The 12,473-nt window shown below is 40.9% G+C and overlaps 1 protein-coding gene across 10 annotated transcripts in view; it reads left to right on the top strand.

Moving 5' to 3' along the window:
* MSI2 (musashi RNA binding protein 2) overlaps positions 1-6,928 on the top strand; it is a 393,915-nt gene extending 386,987 nt beyond the window's left edge. For 8 of the 10 annotated variants that reach the window (XM_086686879.1, XM_086686887.1, XM_086686878.1 and 5 more), the window contains one exon: positions 1,818-6,928. In XM_086686879.1, the coding sequence (XP_086543005.1) occupies positions 1,818-1,859 (42 nt within the window). In that variant the 3' untranslated portion in view covers positions 1,860-6,928. The remainder of the gene's footprint in view (positions 1-1,817) is intronic. The other 2 variants (XR_015244052.1, XR_015244053.1) reach the window with 1 other exon arrangement.
* Positions 6,929-12,473: the final 5,545 nt, after the last annotated feature.

The raw sequence follows: 12,473 nt of genomic DNA, 5'->3' as shown, positions 1-12,473 counted from the left end.
ACCTGCGTAACGTGGATTTGGATCCCTGCCAGTTTCCTAACCTTTTAAACTGAGCTCAAGTTAATTAAACATTTTTTAAATCACTTTGATGGGGATATGGAAGGGGCGGAGTGGGGGAGAAGGGGAGGTTGGGGCAGTCAGTGAGGGAGCCTCTTGCCACAGTCTCACTGGAAAAGGAGTATCTGTTGCTCTTGGGAAGGACACCGAGAAGGAAGAGGGGTTCTCTTATGAGCGCTAAATGGGTACTGTGTTAGCATGTTAGCTGGGGGGCTTGAAGCATGGGTCTGTCTCTTTGGAAGAGGGAGGGGGACAGCTGAGGCCGGGGATGGGTCCCAGCTGGGGTAAGAGTGCCTCTTAAGTTGGGACATAGGAGAAACAAGGCTGGAGATGGGTTTGCAGTTAGTAGGACGCCTCTCTCATAGAAAGGGTCCCTCTAGGCCCCCAAATCAGCCAGGACCCTCTACGGTGGGCTCAGTGGGGGGACCAGGTTGAGTTGAGCTCCACAGATCTCTTTTGGATTTCTCTAATGTTGCTGCTAAGGAATCACCTCAACTAATGCAACTGCCTCTCTTAACCAAATAAACCCCGTGTGTGAATTCTCCCCGCCCCTCCCTCCACTTCCCTTCCAGCACTGACCCGGCCAATGCTGGCCAGAGCCAGAGGCCACTAACGGTTTGAAGGAGAGCTACTCACTACTAATTAAGCTGGGTTTGGGGGCCCAGGGGAAGTAAGGTTCCTCTGAGAGCAAAGTGGACCCTGGGGGTTGGAGGTGGCTCCGCCCTTTGTGGAGTCAGGTGACAGAGGGGTTAACCCCCCCCCCCCCCCCCCCCCCCCCGGGCACAGCAGGTCCCTGTAAGGTCACACACTGGGGCTGCCCTGCCCTGTCCCTCTCCTGGAAATGAGGGTGGCAAAGGGCTTCCCAGCACAGCCCGCCCTCCAGGGGCCTCTAAGCTTCTGTCGGAATAGGGGGAGGGCAAGGCTTCTGGCCCATCCTCCCCTCCTCTGGCTCTGGGACCCGCTTCCCACAGAAGGATGACATAGCCAGGAGAGTGGAGGGAAAACCCACCCCCTCCGAAATGGATGAAGTCAGCCAACTGAGTCACATGTTTGAACCAAAGCACACACTTTGTCCCTAACGGAGGTTTCGTTCTCTGACCTTGAGTGCCACCCACAAAGGACTGGTCCAGGCTCACAGTCAGTTCAGGGAGACTCAGGAGGTCTGTGAGTCCCGGGCCTGTCTTTATGTCCTATAACCAAAGCTGGGTGTTTGTTGTGTGTGTTTTTCCTGACCTCGAGTCCTTGATATGAAATATAATTTTTTTAAGATTTTTTTTTTTGTAATTTGCATCTTTAGTTGGCACTAACTGTATCTAATAAAGTTGCAGGTGTTTAAACATTTAGCTTTGAAAAACCAGAAGTTTAACCAGGAAAAAAAAAAAGCATCACTGGTCAGTTTGCAATTCACCAGTGTAGCTGACCAGCCGGCGCGGCCACATTTGCTGACCACGTTTCCTGCCATGACCCCACGCATGCAACAGCGCCGTATCAAATCGGCAAAATAGCAAACCAGCAAAATGAGTGGCAAAGCTGTCCGCTCGCCAGCGTCAGGCGGGGCGAAGGTGTCAGATTTCCCAAGCTGTGACCCCGGGAAGCTGTTAGCCTGGCCATGTTCAAACCTACCTGGTAGCCCAATGTAGTCATACTTGGAAAGCTCTAGTTAAAAAGTCGGGGTCAACAGTATGTTTGCCTGACACGTCTTCTCTGTCTTCCCACTTCATGTTCTCCTCTGGGCGCCCCCGACCTTGCGTACCCTGCAGAGCATACCTGGATGTCCAGGCAAGACTGGGCGAAGTTTCTGAGTGGCCCTTTGTTTAGGTGATGTCATCAGACCTGGACCCCCACCAGCCTCACTCCCCATCGCAACCAGAGATGGCTCACTTCGGATCGAGGGTTGACTACATCTCATCATCTCACGAATCTGCTGTAATATATGACAACAGCTTTTAAATGTGTATATAACCCATGATTTTGGTTTTGTTTTGTTTTTTTTGTTTTTCTTGATGGTTTCCCCCTTCCTCTCCCCTCTTCCCCGTTCTCCTTTTAAATCTCTTTGAATCACATTTGGTAGTGATTTTGACTTAGTCCGGTAGTCATATAGCTTTAATATCTAGTTAAAAGCTAACCATAGTATAATTGTTATATTAAGGTATTATTTTTTCTTAAAAAAAAAATTTTTTTTGGCTTGTTTTGATTCTGTTCTCACTTTTAAAGGATGCTGAGATGGTAATATGACTCTCAATATTTTGGTACCAATTCTGAGACTGTATGGATTTTCTGGTGCGGCTTGTGCACCGGCAGAAGCAAAGTTGTGAAGTGTGGAGTAGGAGATGGGCATAAGCTTTCTACTTTGCGTTGTCTAAGAAGTGAGATGTAGTAAGCTAATTAACAGACTCTCTAGCGGTTCTTTTTTGTGACGTCTCTTTGTTAACCTAAGTATATCTATTTTCGGCAATAAGGTAAGGACGACGATGTTTTGAGTGTCCTTCTTTTCTATAAGTGCTTTTTTTCTGTTGAAAGAGGTGATATTATAAGGTTTTTTGAAATTGTGAATTCTAAAAAAAAAGAAACGTTGTAAATACAATTCCATTAACTACATAGAAACTATTAAGAAAGAGAATCAAAAATATTTTTGTGAGGGAGTCGGTCCCAGGCAGTTCGATGCTCTGTGGGAAGGAGGGGAAGGAATGGTAACCAAGTCAGTTCGGAGGCGGAAGGACACCCCGCTGCCGGGACGACCCCGGGGGAAAGTTCGAACACTGTTCAGCTCCTTCTGTCTGTGTGATAGACCTAAGAACTGTATTCGTGTCATACCAGCATATTAACCTCTCGTCTGTGCACAGCTTCAAATGTTACCGTCTAGTTAGATTTTTATTTAAAATATGAAAAACTGCTTTTCCCAAGACGTTTTTTAAAAACAAAGCTACAATTTTAATATTTAACATATTTAAAGTTTCAAAGCACACCTGTTTGGCTTGGGTGGGGAGGGGTGGGGGGACATTCTTTTTCAGTCTTAATTTTTAAATATTTGATCATTTTCTATCGTCCAACCATTTCAGCACCTCCAAAGGTCCCTAGGACACTTTGCCTCTCTTTGCCCCTCCCTTCCCCCCCACCCCCCACCCCCCCCCCCCCGGCCCCCAGCTCTGGGGGGGCCCCACCCCCCTGGGCCAGGAGCGGAGAAGCCTGCATTAACGAAACCTTCTCTCCATTCACTTTCTATTTACAAATTAGGAAAGCAACCTTTTGGTTTATATATTTTTTTTTAATACCTCAGTGCTGCAAGTATCACCAGAGAGGCTATGGAAGAATTTTTTTTTTAATTTATTGTAGATGTAAACAGAATTTTAAAAATAAAAAGTATAAACATCGCTGCACTGTGACTGGTGGGAAAAACTGACAGTTTCCTGTTTGCACATGTTTGACATTTGGCTGTTATAATATATGGTCCTCGGTTGGGGAAAGATACTTATGATGAAGGATATTTTTTAATTTAACTTTTTTTTAATATTGGTAATAGGTCGGCAACAGCAACTATAGAAGTACAACTCGATAGATGGCATTAAAACATATTGTAGTGTGGATATATATTTTTTTCTTTTTTAAAATGTGATATTGACGTTTTATTAATATTTTTTAAATTGTTACGTTTATAAATTTGGTACTTAAGGCACAGCCAGTATGAGACACTGAATGCGACGTTTATTATAAAGAGCTGCTGCACTCCTATTTTTATAAATTTTACTAACAAAGTAGACTAATGTAGACATTCACAGACATGGTAGGGCAAAAGCATCCTCAAACAAAAGGCTCCAAAATGCGAACCTGGAAGGAAAGAAAAAAAGCCTTTTTCAATTCTAATGAAACAGCAATGACATTTTTAAAAAAAAAAAATCTTGTTTCTCCAATTAAATGTTAGGTTGTTTGGTGAGGGTTTGTTTTGGTTTTGTTTTTCTTTCTTTCTTTTTTTTTTTGTTTCCAAACAACCACGTTAAGTAAAATGCTGGGCGCTTTTAAAATATCAAAACTTGTTCAAGTAATAAAATTAAAAAAAAAATAGAAGTTTTATTAAAACACACACACACACACACACACACACACACACACACAAGAAAAAAGACAATAAATTCCCAGAAGTTCAGTGTCTAGACTAGGGAATTTAATTACTATTTTGTCCATGTTGGTGATGTACTGTACTACCCTTCCTTTCTCTGCAACCCCCATCACCTCATAGAAGACTCTTTGTTGATCACTGTCTGTTAATAATGTATAAAAATGGCTATCTTGTAAACGTCCTGTCCTGGTACTAGTGTAGTGACCTTTTTTCTTCTCTTTCTTCTAGTACATATTGATAGATATAACGTAATTAAGGTTTAAAAAAAATTAGACATAGTTACTCAGATTTAGGACCAGTAAGGATAGAACTTTCTCTTATTTATGAAAAAAAAAATGCTAATAATTTTGGGGCAGTTTTTTCCTTTCGATTTTGTTTTTCCAATTTCAACTTTTTATTTTATTTTTGCTGATCTGATGTGGTTTCAACGAACCCAAGGTCTCATGATGTTCAAATGCCGGCAGACTCTACGGCGTTTTGTAGATACCCACCCCCCCCCAACTGTGAAGGGGTGTGCCATACTACCTTAAATGCTAATGCTAGATATGCAAAACTGGATTTTTTTAATTTATTTTTTAAAAGAGGGAGGCATGGTATATTAAAATGATTTTACTAAGAGAAAAAAATATTTTTTTAAGAATGCTCAGAAGAAATTGATAATCTGTGTGAATATGTTTTAGATGTTTATAATACCTTTTGAAGAGACCCAGTAGCCCATAGCACAAATCTCGTGGAAATCTGATATGTTTTAATGTGGCTACCTAGGTTAAGGTTCACGTTCGTCCCCCCACTCATCTAGAAGTCCATTTTGGAAGATTTTTGTAAATTATTTTAGCACTGATGTTCAGCCTTGTCTTTGTTTCCGTTAAGCTCAATGGCGAACATGGGAACCACTTTTCGCCTTCCCTGGGGGAGCACCCCTCTTGGCTGATGGCTTTTCCCCGGAATCATAAAATAGCCACCGGGTGACTTTCTGGCTTCCAGATCCATCTGCCTGGGACCCCCGAATTCCTCTCCTCCCAAGCAGAGGGGAGGGAGTGGCATTAGCTCCCGGACCCATTCCTGGTTCTACCTGGACATGGGGCTGACGGGGATGACCAAGCCTTTGGTCCCCTTCCCAGGAGCTTTCTCAGCCCTGGTTTGTGGCCTTCCTCACACCCATCGGGAAAACCAAACAGCCTTGTGTTCTATCCCAGTCGCTCATTGGCTTGATTCGAACGAAGCCCCGATAGGCCTTTGCGTTTCTATCCTTCATACCCTTCATCTTAATTTGAACTCGTAGCTTGGACTTTAAGGTAGCATGGCTCTGTTGCTGTCAATCTGATGTTTCGCTGCACAGCAATTCACAGCCAGTGAATGTTACACACATCTTGCTAGACTAGTATAAAAATCATTGGGTAATTGTTGGTTCTAATGACCTGAAAGGTGTTCAGTTTTTGTTTTCAGTTTTTTGTTTTTGATTTTGGGGTTTTTTTGTTTTGTTTTGTTTTTGAGGGGGGAGGGGGTGGCCTTTTTTTTTTTTTTTTTTTTTTTTGGTTCCAAATAGAAAAACAAAACCTATTTTGATCTTTAGTGCAAACGAGGGCTAGGGACTTAGCCACCACCACCACCACACTGTTTCATTCTGCCATTCACTCACTGCAGCATAATCAAGAATAAAGCAATATAGTTTACTACATTTTTTTATTGAAGGTCAGCCATGCTTTCTGTATTATATTGCATATGAAATTGTTTACAAAAGAAACACTAACTCATACTTCTCTTTATCCGTTGGGAGTGGCACACAGGGACAGAGGGAGACTGGGGGGGGAGGGGTGGCGGGGAGGGGAGGGGAGAATTTTCTTTCTTGAATGTGCTTCACCAGCCGGGCTGTCTTCCAAGGAAGACAAAAGCAAGGAGGTTGGGGCAGGAGTGAGCAGAGGGACGGAGGCTGGCAAGCACATTGAAGAGAGACCCTGGTGGGCTCCCCCTGCCCTCACCCTAAACAGAAAAGCAGAATCATCAGCTCAGCCCAGTCCTGGGCACAGACACTACACAAGGAGACGCTGTACGTTAAGCAATACTTTAATACTGTAATATGTTTTCTTTTCTTTTTTTTTTTAAACCAAAAAAAAAAAAAGTAAGTAAACTCAAACAAAAACATATAAATAAAACCCACCCCTCTGGGGGAAGCAAGCTTAATTCAAACACTTGGCTATCAAATAATCAGAATGTATTGTCTCAGACAGGCTTTCATTTCCGGGAGGCAGGGGCACGAGGGGGGAGGGGGAGGGGGCCTGGGAGACAGACGTTCCGGAGCCTCCCTAGAAGGCTCTCTGCTGTATTCTGTACATACTGTACCATCCTGTGTGGAATCTGTGAGTGTCCTCTTGAGTAGCGTGGGCTAGCCGATCGGCCGTTCATGGTGTATTGTAAACTCAGAATTCCATATGTAATAGGATGCAAGTCTAAGCGTTTCATGTGGACATAAATGTATCTAAATAAAACTTTCCCTAGCACTGTGGCTGACCTCACCCTTACTTTTATACTTTAGTATGAAACTGATGACAACTTTGGTAGTGAGTATTTTTTTTATATATATACATATATATGTATCTATATATATATATATCTCAAGCATCTTTCAGGTCTTTGTGTGTGGCTTTCTTAAAGCCCTGTTGTAAAAAATTACTATGTGGATGGCAGTCTCTCACATCACAGATGTGGAAAGTATAATTTTATATTTGTATTTTCAAATAAATAAGTTTGTGAAAGGTTTCCATCCTCTACTGTGGTCCAGAAATCAATGTGTTTGTCTGACAAAAAAAAAAAAAATAATAAAATACAATAAACTGTTTTGAACAGAGTTGTTTGGTGTTCTTTCACTTGCAGAAGAGAGCTGGGGTGGGGGAGAGCTGTTGTTTGGTTTGGGGAGAAGGGTAGCACCATAATCACACCTTCCCTCTAGAAGGGAAGCATGAAGAAGCCCTTCCCCCGGCCCCAGAGAGCTGGTGGAGCTATTTTTAAGAAGTGACAAGAGAGCATTGCTGGGGAAGAGCAGATTGCAGAGCACCTCAGGACCCTTGGGTGGGCGGGGAGCAAACACAAAAGGTCCAGCGAGATCATAGGACCCAGATGATAGATGTGTGTCAAAGGAGCTAAGTGGCTCTCCGGGTTGCAGGCCTCAGCTAGTTATCAACAACTTACAGGAGAGGGTGTAAGACCAATTCCATGACCCTCAGTAGGAGTCTGAAAGGGTATTAGGAAGCCCAGCCTTTGCCCCCAAGTTCAAAGTCTTGCTTAATGAAGGGAATCAAAGGTGTAGAAAGAACTAGATCATCTATGATACTTCTGCCTTCTGGCTATCAGAGGAGAGAAGAGAAAAGAATTGAGACACGGTTCGTTGAGGGCAAGTCCCAAGATTGGTGGTAGCAGTCCAGACAGGACCTGACCAGAGGGTTTCCTTGGCCTTTAAGCTCTGGAGGTAAAGAACCAGGCCTAGAGGTCTGTCAGGGATGAAGCTGCCTCTGCTTCCTCAGAGCCGTGGGTAAAACCTTGGTCCCCAGGGGATGGCCTTCTCGGGCCCCTCCTCCAATTTCCTGCGTCCTGCTTTATTCCAGCTTTATTTTAATGGACGTTGCTGCTACGTAGACAAAGCGCCAAGAAGAGAAGATGGAAGGAGTCCCTTCCTGTATGGGGCTAGAGACAGAATTAGGCTCCAGGCCCACCTCTTATGTCCACGGGCAAAGCGTCAGCCCTCTGCGGTATCTTAAGTTTGTGGACGGAAGAGTATAAGCCCTGCTGCCCCACAGAAATGAAAGCCCACTGGAAGCTCCGAGAAATTCCTTTTAGGAATTCTGACATGGAAAAGTTTGTCTTCATCCTCATGGCTCAGCTCCATCCCAAAAGCCCAAGGAAAGAGTAGGGAATAGAGGCGTCAACTGTATGCTAGCTGAGCCACACAATGGTCTGGTTAGTCCCACACGTGTTGCGTGACTGAGTTTTAACGTTCAGGGAGGGTAGGTAATTTGCCCGTAGTCCTACGAGTCCTCAGTGGCAGAATTGCGGTGTCATCTCCGGGACTTCCTGCTGGGTTCAAGCCCGGTGACCGGATGTCAGCATCAGTGTTGAGTGTGCCTGGTTGGGGTTGGGGGAAAGAGCTCTAACCTAAAGGCCTAAACGTACCCAAAAAGAGGCGGAAAAATATCAATCTAGAGAAAACTAAACTTTCAGGGAGAAACACTAAAAATATTAAGTAGAAAACAAAGCAGCAAAAAACCAGGAAAAGGAAAACCAAGAAACAACAATGTTAAGATCAACGCAAGCATAATAAGTAGGACAGGGGGAAAGCTAGCAAGGTAATCCATCATTATCTAAATATGAAGGGATTGAATTTTCTACCATTACAAAACAGGTGTGTTTAGGAAAACAAGACCCAATTATCTGCTATTATAGAAACAGTTAGATGATAAACATGGCTGCAAATAAAGGGGTGGCAAGAGAAAACAGGCAAACACAAACAACAAAGGGCAAGAATTGAAATAGGGTCAGGGTGGAATTTAAAGCACTCAACGGGATATTTTGTAATGACAAAAGACACAAGAGGATATAGAGGTGATAAACCCTATGCTTCAATTATCAGAAGAACTAAACACTTAAATCAGAAACTACTAGTGCAAAGAGAACTTGATAAAAATTAAAATACAATGTCTTAAAATTTTTTGTAATGTTTATTTTTGAGAGAGACAGAGCATGAGTGGGGGAGGGGCAGAGAGGGAGACACAGAATCCGAAGCAGGCTCCAGTCTGTGAGCTGTCAGCACAGAGCTGGATGATGCGGGGCTCGAACCCGTGAGCTGTGAGATCATGACCTGAGCTGAAGTCAGATGCTCAACTGACTTGAGCCACCCAGGAGCCCTAAAATACAATTACAGACTTTAATGCACCTCTCTCAGAACTAGACATGTATAAGAGACAAAAACAAAGACAGAGGAATTGTATAATGCAGTTAGTAAATGATCATCAGACTATAGAATCTTTAAATAATGTATATTTTTTGTCATTTATCCATGGAATATATACAAAAATCAACCCATCGTGTGGCAAAATAATATTAATTCCTTATTAACTAATAAATAATTAACTATTAACTAATTTTTATTTTACTTATTAACTAATAAAATATTAATCATGTAATTATTAATAATTAAATGATAGCTAAAATTAGTATTTTTTAAGTTTTTATTTATTTTGAGAGAGAGAGAGAGAGGGAGATACAGCATTCACAAGCAGGGGAGAGGCAGAGAAAGAGAGAATCCCAAGCAGGCTCTGCACTGCCAACAGAGAGCCCAACAAGGGGCTCAAACTCACAAACCATGAGATCACGACCTGGGCCAAAATCAAGAGTTGGACACTTAACCAACGGAACCACCCAGGCGCCCCGATAAAATTAATAATATCTATTTAAACAACTGGCAGTTTTGTAGTCCACATTCCATGATCATAATCCAATAAAATTAGAAATAATTAAAATGTGATCATAACCATTATAACTGCACAGAAATTAAGAAACCCAATTCTGGACGTCCTTGGATCAAAGAGGAAAGTTAGAAAGCAACAAAATCACACATTGTATCTGAATCTGTAACATACAGCAAAAGCTTTGCTCAAAAATTCATAACGTTAGATGATTTCAATGGGAAAAAATATTATTTTTCAGTGAAGGAATCTATTATTCATCTTAAGGTGGTAAACAGCACCTAAAAAACATAGAGATAAGAAGTTGATAGAAGCTAAAAGCTATAAAATAGAAAACAACAAAGTCATTGAAGGGATCTAAGAGCTGAATTTTTACAAAGACTATTTTTATAAAATAGGCAAGTCACCCTGAATAAAAAAAGAAAGAGCAAAAATATGCAATCCAAGGAGCAAGAAAAGAGACAAAACCAGATAGCAATGAGAAAAGAATACCAAGAGCAACAAATCTAAAAATTAAGAAAAAGCAAAAAATTTCCTAGCAAATATAAATTACCAAAACTGATCAGAAGTAGAAAAACAGAATAAAGTTATTACCACAAAAGCTATTGAAAGAGTAATTAAAGGTCTAATACTGAAAAATGGATTTGGTACAAATGGGTTTACAAACGAGTTTTATTTAACTGACAATTCCAATGCTAAACTATTCCAGATGATAGAAAAATATGGAAAGCTCCACTATTTTATAATGCTAGCATAGCTTTGATGTCAAAACCCAATACAGAAATAAAACAAAAATACATCCACAGACTTTGCTCAGATGCAAAAATTCTACAATTCTACAACTGTAGCAAAGAGAATCCACTGATATATCAAGAGTATAGCATATGATGACCAAGCAGACTTATTCCAAAAATGTAAGATATTCCAATATCAAGAAACCTATCAACATAATCTGCTAATATTTGTCAAACAGACAGCAATTATGCACAATATTATAAAGACTATCTACCAAATCCAATGGCAATTATCTTAAATGGTGAAACACAATATCTATTTCAATTAAAGTAAGGAATGGGTAGGGGTGCTGCTATGACTTGATACTTAATATTGTCTTAGAGGTTAGAGAAAGCAAAAAGATAATGAAGTAATATAAACATTGAAAGGAAAGACAAAGATAGGATTATAGTCCTAGAAATTTCAAGAGATTTCAGTAAAACAAAACAAAACAAAAAACAAATACATAAAATTGCTACTGGAATTGATGTAAAACTTTGATAAGGTGGCCGGATACAAGATAAATATACCCAACCAGACCTCCTCCTATTCAGCGATAAACACCCAGTAATGAAATTGTGTGTGTGTGTGGGGGGGGGGGGGGAACACTTAGGAATAAGTTTATAAGAAAGGCATAGGATCTATAGTAATCAAATTATAAAATATTACTAAAGGCCAAGATGCCTGGGTGGCTCAGTCAATTAAGCATCTGACTTCAGCTCAGGCCATGATCTCATGGTTCATGGGTTCAAGCCCCACATTGGGCTCTCCACTGTCAGCACAGAGCCGGTTTTGGATCCTCTGTCTCCCTCTCTCTCTGTCCCTCCCCCACTTGTCCTCTTTCTCTGTCTCTCTCAAAAATAAATAGACATTAAAAAAATATATTACTAAACATTAAAAAAATATATTACTAAAAATATATTACCATAAAATAAGATCTGAAGAAAAAGAAAAGATCCCATTCTTGAATGGAAAGATCTAATCATAAAATGTCAGTGCTCCCAAATTTTATATGCACTGTAAAACATACAGAACACAGAAACACAATTCCAATAAAAACTCTCATGGATTTTCTTAATTGTTTAAATAAATCTTCAAGTTATCTAAAAGAATAAATGCTCCCAAAGTAGCAAGAAAAGTATTAAAGAGGATCATTAAGTGTATCTGTATTACCAAATCTCAAGACTTACCCTAAGTCACTTTGCTCTCCTCAGTGCAGCAGAAGTATATAGAAAGAGTCCAATAGTGGGTGCTTGGCTGGTTCAGTCAGAAGAGCATGCGACTCTTGATCTGGGGGGCATGAGTTTGAGCCTCAATGTTGGGTGTAGAGATTACTAAAAATAAATAAATAAACTTAACAAAAAAGAGTGTCAAATAGATCAGTGGAGTAGAATAAATGATTTGAAATAGATCCTGGTATATATTAGAATTAATACTGTCTGATAAATGTAATGAATAGTTTAATTCTGTGGGAAAACGATGGATTACTTAATATGTGGTACAAGCAAAGCTGGCTTTACAACTAGATTAAAATAAAAGTTGACTTTCAACCTATGTTATTCATAAAAATAAATCCCAGATGGATTAAGGATTTAAATGTAAAACAATAAAATTATTGCAAGAAAATCTACACCATTCATGTACAACCTAGCAGCTTTTTTTTTTTTTTCAACGTTTTTATTTATTTTTGGGACAGAGGGAGACAGAGCATGAACGGGGGGAGGGGCAGAGAGAGAGGGAGACACTGAATCGGAAACAGGCTCCAGGCTCTGAGCCATCAGCCCAGAGCCTGACGCGGGGCTCGAACTCACGGACTCGAACTCACGGACCGCGAGATCGTGACCTGGCTGAAGTCGGACGCTTAACCGACTGCGCCACCCAGGCACCCCTAGCAGCTTTTTTAAAAGCTAAAATGAGAAACCCAGAAGCCGTAAAAAGAAAATCCAACATTATAAAAATATTTTAACACAAAAAATACTTAAAGTTTTCACATGGCAAAAAATTTAAACTTAAGTAGGACCAATGATAGATTTGGGGGGAAATTATTTGCAACGCAGAGGCTGAAGGTCATG

Source organism: Puma concolor, chromosome E1 (genome assembly GCF_028749965.1).
Source record: "Puma concolor isolate L17-30 chromosome E1, mPumCon1.1.hap2, whole genome shotgun sequence".
NCBI lineage: Eukaryota > Metazoa > Chordata > Mammalia > Carnivora > Felidae > Puma > Puma concolor.
Note: the sequence above shows the minus strand (reverse complement) of the source record. Positions and strands in the feature narration are given on the sequence as shown.